This window comes from Homarus americanus, unplaced genomic scaffold (genome assembly GCF_018991925.1).
Source record: "Homarus americanus isolate GMGI-L3 unplaced genomic scaffold, GMGI_Hamer_2.0 scaffold50281, whole genome shotgun sequence".
Lineage (NCBI taxonomy): Eukaryota > Metazoa > Arthropoda > Malacostraca > Decapoda > Nephropidae > Homarus > Homarus americanus.
In genome coordinates, this window is record NW_024742338.1 from 862,870 (window position 1) to 882,010 (window position 19,141).

At 35.5% G+C, this 19,141-nt stretch overlaps 2 protein-coding genes across 6 annotated transcripts in view; one reads left to right on the forward strand and one right to left on the reverse strand.

The window, feature by feature from the left end:
- Positions 1-19,141, forward strand: part of LOC121876891 (protein unc-50 homolog) — a 97,526-nt gene that overhangs the window by 65,512 nt on the left and 12,873 nt on the right. For all 4 annotated transcript variants that reach the window (XM_042382462.1, XM_042382459.1, XM_042382461.1 and 1 more), the window contains 2 exons: positions 2,458-2,609; positions 3,193-3,258. In XM_042382462.1, the coding sequence (XP_042238396.1) occupies positions 2,468-2,609; positions 3,193-3,258 (208 nt within the window). In that variant the 5' untranslated portion in view covers positions 2,458-2,467. The remainder of the gene's footprint in view (positions 1-2,457; positions 2,610-3,192; positions 3,259-19,141) is intronic.
- LOC121876887 (beta-1,3-galactosyltransferase 5-like) lies at positions 4,557-17,760 on the reverse strand. Of its 2 annotated transcripts, none has more exons than XM_042382448.1 (4): positions 17,628-17,760; positions 12,626-12,826; positions 12,092-12,290; positions 4,557-9,156 (listed from the first exon to the last, which is right to left on the reverse strand). In XM_042382448.1, the coding sequence occupies exons 2-4, from the start codon at positions 12,775-12,777 to the stop codon at positions 8,302-8,304; spliced, it is 1,206 nt and encodes a 401-aa protein (XP_042238382.1). In that variant the 5' UTR covers positions 12,778-12,826; positions 17,628-17,760; the 3' UTR covers positions 4,557-8,301. The 2 variants fall into 2 exon arrangements, with proteins under 2 accessions (XP_042238382.1, XP_042238383.1); XM_042382449.1 differs by lacking the exon at positions 17,628-17,760 and adding an exon at positions 17,291-17,535.

A 19,141-nucleotide genomic window follows, 5' to 3' on the forward strand; every position in this document is an offset into this window, starting at 1 on the left:
GGTTAAGCTTCAGGTGATCCATCAAAAGTGAAATGCTCCATAGTTCCAGCAAGAAAGAAAAGAGAGATTGGGTGAATTGGGTTACACTATTTTGGAGAGAATTTTGTTCGTGAGAAATGCCGTTGAGGTTTGCTCCATGTTGAGAATTTCCCCAAACCTTTTTATATCATAAATGTTTATGTTCTGTTATTATATCTGTGTTCTTAGTGTATATTGTATTTATTATTTATCATTGTTGAGTTCAGTTTAGAGGAATTTGTTACTACTCCATCAGTAGAATGTTTGAAAAAGACCACATTACATAAAGATGATTGGTTAGCCATTGCATCTAAGTTTAGTGTTGAATGTAGAAAGTCATGGAAGAAAAGAGAGGTTCAGTGTAAGGTACTGAGTGAGTTAGTGCATGATAACACTCTAGGATTCGAAGCTTTGCTTTTGATTGAACAGGAGACTAGAGGTTTTGATGGCAAAGAGACTTGAGCTAGAAAAAGAACAGAGGCAGTTTGAGTTACTGGACTTATGTTTGAGAGACAGAAAGAAGAAAAAGAAATTAGAGAGAAGAAAATGAAAAGGAAAGAGAAGAAAAAGAAAAGGAATGGCAGTTTTAGCTTGCTCTTTTAGACAAACAAGCTCTTGCTCAAAGTCAAGGAAGAGTTAACGTAACAACAGTAATTGAATCATTTAAATACTGGTGATATAACATTTTCTCATTATGGTGAGCTAAAAGTAATACGTTTAATGATGATCCAGGTAAGAGTACAGCACTATACTGTATTTCCTAGAATTTTGCCCTATTCATGATGTCTGTTGTAAGATGAACTACTTTGACCCAAGTTAGTGTGGATAATGTGATATCCGGTATTGTTTGATTATGTTTTACGTAGAGGTTCTAATTCTCCAGCACTGTTTTGTTTAGGAAGAAATTGTTAATTAGAGCTGAGCTATTGACTGACAAAACAATGAAAACAAGAGTAACCATTTAATTTTTAAATAATCATCATAAATATTTTATCTCTATGGAAAGTATTATTAATGCAGGGTCATGGAAAAGTAACTTGGTATGTGTTGGCAGAATAATTGGATTTAGTGACTGCAGTTTATTATGCTCCACCCACCTGTATGGTGTTTTAACTTAACCCTTCAGTAGGAAAACCTCCTGTAATTGAGCATTTCTGGGAAACACTTGTCCCTGATTGGGTGCTGTGGTTTAGCTTGGAAAAATCCTACATCTAAATTTTTTTGGATTTTTAGGATAAAGTTTTTGTCACACAATGCAAGGTCCTGGGAACTCAAAGTGTCAACCTGTAGACTTGTTTATATAGAACATGAGTTGCCTGGAGGGTTAAATCATCATCCCCAAAGGGTTAATTCATAGTCCTCAAAGGGTTAAATCATCGTCCTCAAAGCGTTAAATCATCGTCCTCGAAGGGTTAAATCATCAATCCTCAAGGGGTTAAATTATCGTCTCCAAAGGGTTAAATTATAGTCCTCAAAGGGTTAACTCATCATCCTTCAGCATAAGTGTCCTACAATCATTTCTTACCTGGAAAACTGAAGCCAGTTCCCACCATTCATTCCACCCAGTTTTGGCAGTACAAAACACTTTCTTTTGTAATTATTGATATTGGCTTATAGCTTAGAGGGTACAGATTCCAAAGCTTTAATAAATAAATAAATTGATTGACAGCTATTAAATTGACACAAACAGACTGCAGAGTTAGGGTTCATGATCTCAAGCACTGCATATTGGGAGGCCTGTCTTTATGGGATGTCCTAAATGCCCACCCTACAAAGAGGTGCATGGTCATCAACAAAATGTTTGGTGGCAGATATTTGGATGAGGAAGCTACGATGATGGACTGTGGGGATTTTGTAAAGTTAGTTTTCCTGTTTTCTACAATGGCTAAAGTAGGGCTAACTCACCGAGTGGGATGTACAGTACGTCATATTAGCATTTGGAGCACCTCCAGGTATCTCAACCCCCTGCCATTGCCTAGCCTGCTTCAGGTATATGAGTCTTTTTGGGAGGGCATTAAGGGCATAATTGAAGGATTTATTCTAAAATTCCATGTTATAACCCAGATACCTTCCCTCCTCTCATTGATTGGGTACCATAGAAGTCAGTTGGACCTGAATGGATTAAAGCCTGATTTTCTTTCTGACCGACCCAATTGCCAGGCAAGGTGTGCAGATGTTGATGTGCTGTTGCGATTCAGTATTTTTCTGCCTAAAATGGTGACCGATACTTCTATAGACTCCTTTAAGGGACTTAGTGGTGACAATTACTGAAGTTGTCCCAGCCTTTAATCTACTGTATAAGGTTTAGCAATTTAAAACTTCTATACAGTGTCCTATTTCTGTAATTATAACATGACATCTATTGCTTTATTATTGTTATTATTAGTAGTACTGTATCGCATTATTATTGTTATTACCTGTATTACTATATTCCAACAGACACGACTGTATGACGGCCGCAGCAAAAAGATACAAGTACCTCCGGAGACTCCTGAGGTTCCGTCAAATGGATTTCCAGTTTGCAACATGGCAGATGGTGTATCTATTTATATCTCCTCAGAAAGTTTATAGAAATTTTCAGTACAGGAAGCGTAAGTATGTTTGATCAACAGTTGCTCAAGATTTTAATACTATGCCCAAAAATTTCCTTTACTGTTCTTTAAAAAGTTGCTTAATATGATTTTAGTTTCCCCCTTTAGAAGTAGGATTTTGTTCAGTTCATTTTCGTTAAAATAAAGTTATACAATATTTATGTGCCAAATGAAATCGAACACTGAATTCTAGTCTTTACATCAACAATCTTCCATTTTTTTTATTCATGTCTTTAATGGAATCTAGTCACATTTTTCTAGAGAATGGTGGTTAATATCATATTTTAATACGCCACCCCGCCCCCTTCCTCCCCCTTGCACATTTTGTGAGAAATATGTAATTTATTGAATGAACTCGCCATGTAAGAGTTAAAAAGCTTTAACTCAGGTATCTTCCTTATCATTAATCTTTCCCTTGCCAAAACATTCTCCTCCCAGATCTTCCTCCATTGAGATGCACATTGAGGAGATCCTCCCTTCTGTTGAGTGTTAATATTATGTTATGTACTGCACACTAGTTTCCTTTACTCATTCATCAATTATTGTAGTGATTAGTTTTATATTGTTGTCTCTCACATTTCAGAGACCAAGGCTCAGTTTGCCCGTGATGATCCAGCATTTGTAGTTCTGCTGTGCTTCTGGCTGTGTGGTGAGTACAGTACAAGGCTTTAGTGTTGAGTGGTCCTGGTGACCCTTGGTTTCAGGTTAACTCTTGTGTACAGTGAACATACTGTATAGAGTGGTTGCATGTGATGTCAAAGGTCGGTTTAAGGTTTATAGAGGAAAGACTGAACCATTATTCTTCAGTACTTGTTATTAATGAAATGTTTCATTGATGTTCTGTTAAAGATATAAACATCCAAGTGAAAGACCAAGGTATATTATTTTAATGTTTCCAACAGCTAAACAGCACCAGATATGATGAATAGCAGAAATAAAATGTAAAATTTAGACCCTGCCTTCCTAGCTGTTCCAACACCATGTTGGATGGTTATAGGAAGGGCATTCAGCCATAAAATTACTACAAACATACCTGAAGGCAATTGGTACACCAGAGCTGCATATCTGCTGCATTTACTGGGCTGGTGTACCTGTACAGAGGGTAAAGGTTAAGCATTTTACAGCCCAAACTGTACTCTGGTCACCTTAGGTGTCATGTTGTGCATGGGAGGGTACCTCTGAAGTTGGTCGTGGTGGGTCAGTCTGAGGTCAATGAACTGCTTTTGCTACAGATAAATGGTCCCATACCTGTACTGTACTTGCTTGTCAGGAAATCAGATAGGGAGCTTGTTAAAGTTGTTAGTAATGTGATTATTGCCAAGAAGAATGTATCTTGCAGCACGGATTGCTTGTGTATGGCTTACTGCTTTAAAGGTGCAGGAAAGGATTAAAATGAATATTCCAAGAAGAAGAGTGTAGAAATTGAAGGAAAAGAATGTAAGGGAAGCCTTTTATTGTATGCTGAGTTTAGAAGAATGGAATCATTCAATAACAGTGTGAAGGGTAGTTTAGAGATGTGCTGGGCTAGAGTAAGGATGTTTTGCTGAGCATGATTGACAAGATGTGTGGTTGGATGAAGGGCCCAGCAAGGCATACTGTAATAGAGGAGTTTTAAGACAGATCTGCATAGTTCTCAATATTTTTTTTGTTACTTGTCAGAGTTTGGCTTTTGTTGATATCTTATAGGCAAGTGTTGTACGATTTCGTTAATGGCACACTGATAGAGGGCGAGTGCAAGTTGCACCCCAAAGGATGATATAGATAGGTACCATCTGTATGTCTGTGAACACCTGGGTACAGTAGTTAAGGTCAAGCCACACACACACACACACACTGTACAGTACATCGGATGAAGAACAGCATAGGCATTATCATTCATTTGTTCTGGCTTCCTCACCCTGTATGTTCTAATCTTCACTTACCAGTATTAATTGGTAATGATGGGCATTTATAACAGTAGAGCTTTATTAATAACATATTTGTATCATAATATCTTTAATTGTAATAAATATTTTAACAGTATGTTACACCTTACTTAAGCACTCTTTAAATTCATATCCTCAATAATAAAGCATTAGCTTGAGATATCATACGGTAATGTGACTATTCCGAGGCATACTGTACCAAGTTTTACGCTAGCAGATCTGGCCCTGTTCAAGATAATTTTTTACAACTAGAACGCCATCCTCACATTTCTGACTCATATTAGAATTTAGCATATTTTCTAGAATTAGATGGATTCAAAAAAAAAATTCAGTTCCTCTCTCTCTGTCTATTAGCTTTACTCTTGTGCCTTTTTATAGAGTGGATCAAAGAATTCAAAAAGCTGCAAGAGTTGGGGAGATCATCATATGACAGGTGCAGAAACATATACATCTTGTATGAAAAAGAGACAGTTGAAACATGGGTAGAAATATCCTCATTATGTATGCAAAGTGAACATTTTGCCTCTATAGTGATTTACAGCACATAGGGAATGTTAAATTAAGGTGAGTCATAAGTTAGATTAGTGCCATTATTATCATCACTTCCAAGAGATGATTTATGAGCACACTACTTATGCCATGGTTTAATGATGCCTAATAGAAGAGGTAAATATCACACAAGGGAGTTAGCTTCTAAGGGCTAAAAAGAAATTTGAGGAGGATTTATTTCTATTACCAAGTAGCATTTCATCGTAAATAATAATATAAATCAGGAATATGTCTGGTGTAACAGTTTTCAAAATTGTTCAACAATAATATGCACTTCCATGTTGGATGGGTAGACTGTCTTTCAAGTATTAAGAAGTCTGATTGAAACTGTAGGTTTACTTAGTACAGTAGCTACATTAACAAGTTTTTCCGGAAGCATAGACAGGGGTAACTCAACTTTCCCCCTTATGTATTGGGATAAATTACATAATTCCCAGCCAGGTAAAGTATCATTATAGAGATTCAAGGAAATATATAATACTGTATCATGGTTTAGTACCAGTAACATATGGTTCATATTTAAAAAAAAAAGTATGTAAGTCTTCTGTTATATTATCTAGAATGCCCACACAACACATAAACATAATATCTTGTATAATATCAGCAGAGATATTCAGAAAAGTTATGATACTTTCCTGCATCACTTTACCAGACTTGCAGTACTGTACACTAGATGGTCCAAAATGAAAATTCTAATGTAACAAAAGTTTTGTCATTCCCTTCAAGTACTGGTAACTTCCCATTACACACATTTACATAATGCACAGTCTTGTGTGTAAAAAGTTCAACTTAATGCTAATTTTAAATTTTTATCTAAAACACACCTTTAGTGTAGCTGCTAACAAGTTCATAAACATTAAGGTTTATATTTTATACAGACTGCACTGCACACTAAGTAATTGTACAGTATAGTGAAACTGGATGACTCGATTCCTTTAACACTCCAATGTTTGCACGTGCAGCACCCTTCCTTGGTTAGTTAGGTAGTTACCAGGTAAGACTGGCTTAGTAATATCACAAGAATTAGAAGTGCCTATGATCAGCCACCATGCATAGTGCATCAATGACAGTGAACCAATAGAGATACACTTAGGTGTCCCAATGTGAGTGCCAACAGTTGTATGTCACTTGAGCAGTCTTGTTAATGTTTATACACAATAAGGCTTTAATATATACAGTAAACTCTAGAAAGTACTTTGTATTAATCAAACAAAAGGTATGATTTTTTACAGTGAATATGAGAGTTTAGGAGTGGTGAAGGGGGGGAAGAGAGGCAGTGGTGGCCTTGCACACACAACCTACAAGGAAAATCATATCCTTCATTTAACTGATGTAAGTTTCCCTAATACTGTAGAGTAAAGTACTTAAGGAGATTTATTGACCATACTAAAGCTCTATTCTGTTTATAACATAAGAACACAACTCCGTAACATGACTGCCTTTGATCATTCTGAACATGTATCTATACAACTAAACACAATGTAAATACGTTACAGCACAGTACAGCATTTGAAGATTACAGATTTCATGTGCAATAATCCCTTAAAAGTAAAATATTTTATTTTATTCAGTGAAACAATATTAATCCACAAACTGGCTTGATTTACACCACAGTCAATGGCACTACCTACCCCACTTAAGCCACTCCAAGAGATAAAAATCATACCATTTCTTCAGTTACGAAAGATTCACTCAATACAGTTATATTTACGTGGTGAGGCTTACTGTGTCTATTGAAACCTTAATTAGTGCTAAACATTAATAATACATAACACAGCTTGGTGATCACATACATACGGTGCTGCAAAGCATGTTTATACTCCAGTACATTTTTTATGCATTGAACAAAACTAGTGTACAGTATTCATATAGTACAGTACTGTATTTATTCAGCATAAATAAAAAATACACCTGTAATTGAATAGGTAATACCTCCTTCAACACATTTTTACTGTATAAACAAAAATATTTTACAGTAAGTCTATATTGTACAAATGGGTACAGTAATTTGTTTTCATTACTGTATACAATCTGACCAAAAATTATTTTAATCCTTAAAGGGCAGCAGACATCATATGGTGTTCAGGTTTATCGCGCCATTGTTTGGTTGTGCTCGTGGCTGAGATGGCCTGGTTACTATGACGATATTGACGGCTCACCCCAGAGCAGAATTTTTTTTTACTCCCAGTTCAACTCGTAATTTCTCCAAGAATTTATTACTTCTTATAAATATTGACTAAATATGAATTGTAGAAAAAAAGGTTCAGCTTTTTAATGGTGATAAAAAATTAAATACTATAAGTACTGTACAGGGGTGTATAGGTAACTAAATTAGAGCGCATTCTACACGGTTTAAAATGTATTAATATATCACTGCAGTATCTGGTATCTTGTATCCACACTTCCTAATGGGCAGCCATGCCTATTGAACACACTTTCACCTGTACGGTATACAGTACACAACTTCACCACTCAACCAGTGTAACGTTCTCATGCCAATATCCCCCCAGCACATTGGTATTGAACAGAAATAATAAATTTATTGTATCAGTTACTATTTTCACTATTTTGATTTCAGTAAAATCCACCAAAAGATTTTAAAATATTTTGATATAAATCTACACAGCACTTTGTAACCGGATCATTTTGTTTACCCTAAGCACAAATGTTACAGTCTCAACACAGAGTTATTATACAGTACATTGCTTCTGCTGTTATACACGTGTTATTTTTGTTAAAAAAAAAAAGTCAGTTGACCAGTACAATACTGTATTTGAGATTCTATTTCCAACATTTGCAGAGGCATTTATCTCTGTTTTAGTATTTTAACCTTGGAACTCTTGCTTTGTTTAATTGAGGGAACTCCAGTGTTGTTTTACTCATGCAGATTCTATTCAAAATTTAAAACAAAGCGGAACCTTTTCTCTGATATACTCACTCCATCTTGTCTAAGCAATTTAAGTGTATGTTTCTTCCTGAAAATTAATCAAATACTGTATTGCATTGCAAAGCTTCTCTACAACCACTCTTTCTACTTGTTAAAAACACCTTATCTTTGACAACTTATATATCATTATAATAAGATCTAGTTTTGTTTTTACTAATTATTGTGGTAATGTAATTCTATACACTCGGCATTTGCACACGGTCCATTTTAACATCATTCACTTTCTTCTCTCTTTTATCGAGTTAGAATAATTCACTTATTATGCTGTGGTTTACTTTGGTAACCTGGGAAATATGGAAGAGACAAAAGAGTTGAACGAGTTTGCAAGATAAACCAAAAAGCCATTGCAATCGTCACTGCTTAAATTGTTTATTGCTCGAGTCATAGCAGAGAGTTCTGAAGGAGAGAGACCATGAGCAGTGATGAGCTCACGGTACATACACGGACTGTCCCAACGTGGACGGAACCTACTCCATCCTTCCAGATGGCTCAGTTTTAGTTTGAGTCCACTATAACCGACAAGACCAGAAATATAAACATCTTCCAACTCTATTATTGGCTTAGATTTTGCTTCCTCCAAAAGATGAGGGATAATATTAGAGGTCATGATGTAAGATGTACCAGATAAGAAGGGTGGGAGAATGTCACTAGAGTAAATCTTGGGGTCCAAATACCACTTAGAGTGTGGGTTTCTGTCTGCTCTGATTCCATCGTACAAGTAACCTGCAAACATGTATGACTCATATTCATGACTCTGGGAATTAATTAAATAATTAATGGATTGATGTGGCTTGAACCCATTACATAAATTTTCCAAGGAAGAGTCCACAGATGACAGGCTGAAAGGTGTTAACTCCTGTAAGCCCGAGTTTAGTGGGTTGTCTTCCCTCTTTGTTCTATATATGTTCTGCCTTGCCTCAGTAACACACACCGTTAACTTGTACAGTCTTTTTACATTGAGGAAGACATCATCATCAATTTTGAGAACATAACTGGTATCCCTGCAGAAGTTTTGTGCCCAGCTCAGAAGACTGAGAGTCTTAAGAGTAAGGTTGGAATAGGAATCATGGAAGCTAAGGTCCTGTGCTATGTCTCCATGTTGTTTAGCTTCAGCTGTCACCCGATCCTAAGAAATTAAGAAAAAAAAAAAACTTGACTTTCAGTTCATATATATACCTCATACCAGTCTATATTAAGAAAGTACTCCTGTAAAAAAAAATATAAGAATTTTGTTTAAATTTTATCCTTTATTTCCTTGACAAGCATTTCACATTTAAAGCTTTGTAAATATAGGGTGCATTACAGTGCTTTTATTTTGGTTCAAACCAGAAGATGTGAGAACCCTAAAGTAATTACCCTGCCAATTGTGCATCAACAATTCTGAATTCACTTTGAATTTAACCCAAACAAAGTGTTGCTTTGGAACTTCATATGTTTTTATAACATCATCCAAGAGTAGCTTACATACAAAACTCAAAACCAGTGGTCATTAGTCTCTGATACTTGCACATCCTCTTGGGTTACTCCTGCATTAATGCTTTCCATCTCATTCAAGTATAGCCATTACAATAATTATGGTTGGCCTTGCAAGCTTTTCCAAAAGCTCCTTTACATTCTTCCTCAGAGTACTATACTTACTGGTACTTCTCATAAACATTCTGTTCTCTCACTATACATTCAGTGTTCTTCTGTACCTACACCAACAAACTTTGTTAACCCTTTCACTATGGATATGTCACTTTTAATATTCTAATTGGCAAACCAGTTGATTTTATTCAGCACAGAGGGACCCCCCCATACACAAGGGGTTAAAATACACATTTAATTATTCTGCAGGACTATCTTTTACATAATCAAATACAGCACTATAGCTATTAGTCTAATATCCACTCGCATTCTCATTACCACTGAGTGTTATATCCAACACACCCTAATACTGAACTTCCTCCAAATTCTATTTACCGGTATGAATTTTGGTACTCAACTTTTCATACTCGGGTCATTTTCATAATTTTCTGATGTCATTGCTCCTCCCTCCCTCCCATTTTTTTTTTTTTTACAAATAACACTAAAACCATTCAGAAGTTTGCATCCATCATGGGTTAATATTAGGAACCATAACTATTTCATTACTTCTCCCCCTCCCTAATGATTGAATTCCATCCACTTTCATTGAAAACCATCCAAAATTTACCAATTTAAAGCAGTTTCAAATTTCCACCTCCCAACACTAAGACACTATCATCATATGATTTCCCTGTGATGATAGTACAGTATTTACCGAGTTATTTGAAGGAAAGGGGGTAATGATGCTGTTTATGACAAGCCCAAAGAAAGCTGTCATTTTTTTTGTCTCAACATATACAGGCATCTCAGTAGCCTTGTATTCTCAATTTTCTCTTCTATCATACACAGTTCAAAGCCTGCCATCAAATGCTTTAATCAATAACAATTTATGGCCATTTTCGACACTGCCTGGGTTAGGCGTAATTACCTGATGGTAGCTGTTGCTTAAAACTATAAGTTGACCCCCATAACCACTGCAAACCCAGGGTGCCAACCTAGAAAATGCAGCAGAGATCAGGGGATGGGTACAGCTCTGGTGACCTGTTTGCCATCAGCCATATTGGGGCAAAATTTTAAATTGGATGCCCTTCCTAACATCTGCCCACACTGTGGGAACAGTTGGCAAGGCAGGGTCACAACTCCCCGAGGTAATCAAAGACTACCCGCAGATAATGGTAGTAGTGATGATGAAGTGGAGATACTTAGTACTGTAATGGAGAGTGAGGTGTCTGTGTAGCATCTGTGAGAGGAAGGCACATCAGAACTGGTGACTTTTTTTTTCTGATTTCTGACTATCCATCCTGCCATCATTATCCTCATCTCACCTCTTAATAATATCCTGTACTCCAGTGCTGCAATCATGAGCCATCTGCATTTGTTGAGGACATACAGTAATTTACGATCACTCTGAACAAGTCAACTGTAGGCTTTGGTTCTGAATTTTATAAGTAAATGTAATAACTTCATTTTTTCTAGTTCTTGTAGAAATTTGAGGTGTCTCATGCAACAAGGACAGGTCGCCAAAATTGGGTTAAGAGATATTGTAATTGTATTTAAAATTTACAAATTTTATTTATTTCGTACTACCGTACAACAAAAACAATCCAATGTTCATGTCTTATGTACCATTTTCTTTGGTTTGATAAGCCAAATAAGGAAATGAAAAGTAGAAAATGGAAAAAAAGTTGTTTCCCTAATTAACCAAATTAACCTTCACTAATTACCTGTCATAAATTATTAACACAGGTTCTTTAAAAAAAATTATGGAGGTGAGGCACATGAAGGTAAATAAAAAAATAGTAATCCTATACTACTGTATTTGAATTACAAAATTTACAAGTAATAAAAAAATTCATTATCTGCTTTTTGGATAACTCAATCAATGGAAAGGATTTATTTTGAGGTACAGTAATTAGGAGATAATAATAGACACTATACTAGGTGAAGATGTCTGGTGTGGGGGTTAGTAGTCGAGAAAGTTGTCGTCTGGGAATTTCTCCCTTTCAGCTTTGGCGCCATTCCCCCCTGCAGCCTCCATGCCGCTTTTGCCTTGATAGCTTTCACCACCAGTTAGAGCATGAACTCAAGTTTCTGAGTCCACCAAAAATGGGAAAATTCCAGATTAGGGATTTTGCCCTTGTTGCTTGAGATGCCTCATATTAGGAAGCTATAAGAAATAGGCAGGTAGTCTCTGACATCCTCAGGGAACTGTGACCCTACATTGCCTGCCGTTCTCACTTTGTGGGTTGGTGTTCGGAAGGGCTTCAACATGTCTGATGGCAATTGGGTCACCAAAACTGTGCCCATCCCTGGTCTCTGTTGCATTATATGGGCTAGCACCCTGGGTTTCCGGTGGTAAGTGGAGGGCATCCCATTCTAGTTTTACCCAACAGCTGCCACACACACACACACACACACACACACGCACATGGCCATAAAACGATTATGGTGATAATTGTCAAGAATCAACTTGTATTCAGTTAAGATTAACTAACCTGCAGTGATCTATCATTAGTTGCTCCGATAAAAAAAACAAGAGGCCACGAAGATGGCAAGTGGGCACCCCAACTTTTCCGAACTGCTTGTCTTGCTTCATGGTTGGCCACAGAAGATGGTACAATCAATAGTACATCAGCTTTATTGTTTCTGCATGTCCCTATTGATGTAGTTGGCTCCAGTGACATGTGATGCAAGCTAAAGAATTAGTTTGGGATATAAGTGTTAAGGGTAACAAGTACAGTAGTTTATCATTATTCACATTCAATTACTGTATTAACACACATTTTGGCACTTCTACACCATCTACTACATAAAGTTTCCTATTCTCCTTGCATACAGGATATTTAAACATTACAGTTACCAGCATATTCCTCAGCTTTCAGTGTCAAAGAGCTACCTCCAACTCTCAAACATTTGCTGTAGTAATATGCATTGTCTTGGTTTATATATGAAATAAGAAAAGCAGAGTTGGTAATGTTGTGCTGTAGATAAACGCTAGTTTTATTAATTTTCATAGCATAGCTGTTTACCTGTTTAAATAAGTTGACGTATTCATCAAATGCAGTACAGTGGAAGGCCTGGGGACACTTGAGGGCCATAGTACTTTTAGTAGCACTACTACCACAACCACTGGCAAGATCCCCAAGCCCAGCCCCTGTGTCCCTCGTCTCCATCGCCACATGACTTCACTCCAACCATCACTTCACTTATATTTCATTATTGCTGTGGTACTGTTGAGACAAGGGAAAGAAATGGTCAGGTGATCATATCGATAGCTACTGAGAGCTGGAAAACTATCTTTTCCCTTCCAATAATGATAAATACATATTCAGTAAAACCTCTGAATACTGGACACTCCAAATTTTAGCAATTTAAGTAGACTAATCTGACTCGGAGAGTAACTTATTTAATCTTTAACAAGGCTGGAGAATCTTAACATTGGGACTGTGTTGATGAGCTCTGTGGCATGGGTAACACAACACTGGAGGTGGTGCTGAAATGGAGAGAGTCAAAAGTGGCTGTAGGAAGTTTGGGGAGTTATTGCTTTATTGATGGAACGAGGACCTTCCCTTTGCATTAAAGGAAAAATGTGTACATCTAGTGTGAGAAGTGTGATGTATGCAAGTGAAACATGGGTGGTTCAAGATGACGACATATGCAGTCTTGAGCAAACTGAAATGAGAATGGTGAAATAGATGTGCAATATGAAACAGAGAGCTAGGAGACCCTGTTCAGAGCTAAGAGGGCAGCTGGATATTGAAAGTACAGTACTGTACAGTAATCCCCGGGTTATGGAAGAGATACGTCCTTGAAAAGTCCTTGGAGATGTGTTCCTAAGGAAATTTTTTGGGCAAATAGAAGTAATACAAGCACTTTTATGAATGAAAATAAACATTTTTAAACACATATTTTGATTAATTCATGATATTAATATGATAATAAATACAGCAGAGTCTCAGAGTACATGTATCCATAGTACGCGACCCCACTTATACGTGTCTGACATTTGGGTCTCACTCTTGCTTGAGCCAACCCGCTCAGCGTGTTTATCACTCGTCCATGATCGTTTGAGAAAAAGATAAATAAAATCATTATAATATGCTAATGAAACTTAGAAATAAATAAAATATAAAACTATAAAAAAAGAAAATGAAGAGCATGGGTGTGTATGTGTGTAAAGTGAATTTTGTGTGTGGAGGCAGTGGGCTATAACTGTGTCGCTGACTCACCAGCCCAGCTGCTGCATTTATTGTTACATGTAATGAAATTATAAAAGTTGTCAAAAAATCATTACAATACTGAAATATCACTTATAAATAAAGAAAATATAATATCAAATGATAAAATAAGAGAAATGAAGAGCAAGGGTTTGCATGTATGAGAAGTGAACGTCCGCCAATACAGTAATCGGTTTTAGGGCTTAAATTCCTTACTATTTTAGTAAATATCAAGAAGTTTATACTATTCAATAATTTTAAAAGTTTAATATTAACTTTTTTAGTCATTTTAACAATTATTGAACATAATTGAAGGTAAAGAAACTAGTTTCTGGCGTGCCATCCAGCCTGTTAACACACCAGACAGGCATTAGTTTCTCTCTGTTTTCAGTGGAGGTAACATCTTGCTTGAGACTCTCTTCAACTAAATGCTTTTTTTTTTTGTGTTTCCAAGCAAATTATTGGTCATTTTGAAATATATTTTACATATTGACAATATATAATGCAGTGCAGTTGATTTAAAGAAAATAATCTTGAAATACACCGAGAACTAAAATTTTATGGGTGAAATGGTGCCATGGGGTGACTTCTCTTCCGCCCCAATGCCTTCTCTTCTTCCTTCTCCTCCACCCCCATTCTAATTCCCATCATCATCATCATCATCATCCAGGAGCCTTCTATATACACACCTCAAAGTAAGTGTACTTTTCTACCTTTTTTGTTGAATTTAGGCAATTTTCGGTGAGCTGGAACCAATTACCCAAAAACCCATTGAAACAATGGTTTCGGTTAACGAGTTTTTCGGTTAACGAGCAACCTGCTGGAACGGATTATGCTCGTTAACCGAGGGACCACTGTATACAGTAGTACACCGATTTACGCGGCCAATTGAACCCATGGGGGTACCGTGTAAAGTGAACAACAGAACATATGGGATTAATTCCAATAGAGATTGGCCCGACCCCCAAACTCCACTTTTTCAGACACAATACCTACGTTGTAGTAAAAATAACATCTTAATTTTAAGATGGTATGCACACACAATTAATAATTAAGAGAAATATCAATAATATTAGGGTTTTTTAACACTTACATTAGTAGAAAAGATGGCTGGGCACACAGGGATGGGGGGGTTGGTTCTGAGGCAGAGGGCAGATTATTATTGGCCCTCACCTGTATCAATTGTATCACTATCCACCACATAGGCTTGCAGGGACTCTTTGTCAAACCCCTCAAAGTCCATATAAGTCCATATCCTCACAATCACTGACTTGGACTGGCTGTGGTGGGTGGCGGGTGAAGAACTCGGTAATGTTTTGATGACTGGGCGACCTTGTGCGCATCCTGCCAGCGCCGCTTAAAGTAGATGCACCGCGTAAAGTGAAATTCTGGTTCTGGCAAGGTACCGCGTAAATGTAGAATCGCGTAAAACGAAACCGCGTAAAGCGGAGTATTACTGTATATATATATTTGTATATATCATAAATCATTATCTGTAATGGGCAGGGCATGAAGAATGAGGGAAATTGCAGGTTAAAACATGGTGAAAACTGTTCACATGACACTAAAATGATGCCTCTACGTGCTTTGTCCATGAAGAATTTAATTCTTTACCGTAAATACTCCTCAAAAAAATCTGCCTTGTCACCGTGCAACGTCTGTTTGTTTACAACCAACCCGCTCAGTCCGAGCATACTCTCACATCCACAAAAAAGCATATAATTACACCATGACACTTCAACAAAGTTTCTTCATTGGTACCAGATATCAAAATAAGTACTTTGTGGTTAATATGGTGGGGGTCAGGGATGCCTAGGAAATTAGGTAAGTTTAGGTAGGTTTCTTCGGTTGGTTAGGTCAGGTTTTGGTAATTATTCGGATAATGACCTTCTGCTGTTTTTCATTGAAAATGGGTTTATAAATACTCAGTTTTCACTGATTTTATTAGAGGATACTGTATTATGTTGGGAAAAATATAAAAATGTCTGAAATCATGTACTAACCTAATGATACCGAAGAAAACCTAACCTAACCTATCTTAGCTTGCCTATACTGTATCTAGAAAACTAAGCATTTACTCGAGAAAATGAATAGAACTGAAAGTAATCAGCATATACAACTGTCTAAAAACATCCTCATAATTACCGAACTACTGATCGCCATGGTACATTGTTTACATCTGCCGCATCACACCTGATGACGCAACTAAGATGCTATCTTAACTCACCTATATCTCAAAAATTAAGCATTTGCCCAAGAAAATGAATAAAGGTTAAAGTAATCAGCGTACAAAACTGTGTCTGAAAACACCCCCCAATGTTTTATTAGGTTCTTTTAAAATACTTAATATAACGATAAAAACGTGAAGAAAATGAACAAAATCGAACATTTTCTGGTATCAGCCATCTCCAGGATTACTTTATTTCAGTTCATGTACTATATACCTTGTTGCCACTAAACGAATCTCAGGAATTTTATAGTTGCAATCAGTAGTTTTATCAACTCCAAGATACTTTTCTTCCATGGAATTTCTGACACAAATTACATTAAAGCGAGATATTTAACATTTTATTATGTATGTTCATACATGGCGGTACACACCCAGTGTCGAACGACTGTGGAGCTCCCCCGATTAGATTAGGTTAGGTTTGTTAAGTTAGGATTGATTCAGAACTTTTTTTTCCAATGGTTTTTGATGTTTTTGAACACTTTACCTTGAATTTTGTAGCAAATCTCTAGATTCTGAGATGGGAGGGGGGCTTATCTCAGAAACTATTGATTTGCACCAGAAATGAAGGTCAAATTCGTTCATAACACTTAAAAACCACCGGAAAAACATAATTTCAACTTCGATTTTTGTATACTGTAGTGGCAAGTGAAAATTTAACGTTATTTCTGGTGCCGACTGACTCGTCCACCCGTACCAAAAGAGCCTACAATGGCTTAGTCTTCACATTGTCAGCTTTCAATAAAGCCCAATATCTTATTTAGTTTTTTTATAATATTGCAGTAAACAGCAACCACAGAATTCCGAAAATTTGCTTCACTCAATTGATAGAACTATTTTTTCTATGATCATTTTCTTATATTAGGTTAGGTAACATTTTCTTTCAGAATCTTTGGTTGATGTAATCTGCAATTTTACCTTTTTTTATATTCATGGGATTTTGAAAAATCCACTCATCCCTAAACTGAAAATTTTCTAGCATGTCACTTACTAAATAACAGTCAGGACATTAATTATCAATATAATTCCAATGTGTACTGGGATGTCAGATATTTAACCTAAACAATTACAATGTCTAGACAAGAAACGTGTGCGGTGTTATTTCCCTTGATGTGGGTCAATTCATTTGCCTTGTGGTCATTAATCTCTGCCTATTGACTCCATAACATGTTGAGAATTTACCCTTAAATATTTCTGAACAAAACATCTAACTACGAAATAGAAATCTTATAAAATAGGAAATAATATACCAATGTTCACGTGATGGTCCAGTGTTGTTTTAAATATTACTGTTTGAAGAGCCATTATATTATTGCTTGTGCGTTAGTGATAAGTTCATGTCAAGGTTTAGAATTATTTTTTTATCCTGAAAATATATAGATTAATATTCAAAACTTTATATTTGAGACGGTTAAACTTTGTTGTGAAACTAGGTTGCTGTTTTAAGTGTTAGAAAAGTGAAGACGGAAATAGTGGGAGGTTCAGTCAGGTTTAACCTATCATATTTTTCTAGTGTCCACAACTGTTTGTGAAGGTCTTTTCTCATTCCTTTACCGTGTTATAATTTGTCGTAGTCAGCCGTGTTACCTGTGCTTAATTTTAAAAGTAGATTGGTGTATAATCCTGTGTGCACGAAGATAGTGCGGGTGTCCGTTAGTCCGTGGCCAGTGTACGAGGTGAGGCCGTACACTGTGTTTAATGCTCATACGCCTTGGCATAGTAAGCTGCGGTGCCACATATACAATCTTCTTTATAATTATTAGTTAACGTCTCAAGTTTTATTCCTATTTATCTTTATTTAAAAATTAAATTGAACGAAATTTTGTCTTGTATTTTTTCGAAAATATAAGGTTCTTCAGTATTCTGCAATTAATATTTCTTGAACATTGGCACATACGCTTGTGTGTCTCATAGGCATCTCTGGATTTGCTTTCATTCCAAAATCTTATCTCTTAAGATAATCTCTAAGTTTATGAAATTATCTTTATCAAGATGTTTTTATATTTTGCTATAAATTTCTTGGCAAGTACATTTATTTCCATGAGAAAGCATTTTAAGTCTTTGAACGTTGACTTTAGTATATTATCGTACCTCCCCACCAGCACCACTGTATTGATCTGCAGGTAGTGACTGGGTGGGTGGGTGGGTGGGTGGTACAGCTGTCACTCGGTTTATGACCAAGTAATATTAGATAATTATTGGTACTACTGACAGTTAATGTTCCTCATAAATTAAGGTGTATGAATGTTTATAACTGGTTGATATATATATATATATATATATATATATATATATATATATATATATATATATATATATATATATATATATATATATATATATATATATATATATATATATATATATATATATATATATATATATATATATATATATATATATATATATATATATATATATATATATATATATATATATATATATATTATATATATATATATATATATATATATATATATATATATATATATATATATTATATATGTATATATATATATATATATATATATATATATATATATATATATATATATATATATATATATATATATATATATATATATATATTATATTATATATATATATATATTATATATATATATATATATATATATATATATATATATATATATATATATATATATATATATATATATATATATATTATATTTATTTATTTATTTATTATTTTTTTTTTCATGTAGAACCCTATTAAAATATGGCGACGTTGCTCCCAGCACTGTTTACCAGCGTTTATTTGTACCTGTCCTCGTACCTCAAAATAACATACAATGTCTCAATGGCAACACCTGATGACTTGCAATGATAACAAACAATCACTCAAATTACCCTATAACAAATAATGACTCACATAACATACTGTATTGTCTCACAATGATTCCTTACTGAATAATCTCACAATGACAACATATAATGCCTCTCAATGAGTAGTGTCAGGTTTGCATGTTAATTTTTCAACAACCTGCCAAGGTGTAGTGTTACCCACTACTGTACTGTACAGTCTTTAAAGGCACCGATAGATCAACACCTGTCTGACCAGCATGTATCAGAGTAGAAAA

Bases quoted from the DNA above. Each gene is read 5' to 3' on its own strand.
- LOC121876887 (XM_042382448.1), bottom strand. From the start codon at position 12,777: ATGTGGCGATGGAGACGAGGGACACAGGGGCTGGGCTTGGGGATCTTG. The intron at 12,291-12,625 runs GTAAACAGCTAT...CTAATTCTTTAG, and splicing joins ACGTCAACTTATTTAAACAG to CTTGCATCACATGTCACTGG. The intron at 9,157-12,091 runs GTTAGTTAATCT...TTAATTTCTTAG, and splicing joins CTAATGATAGATCACTGCAG to GATCGGGTGACAGCTGAAGC.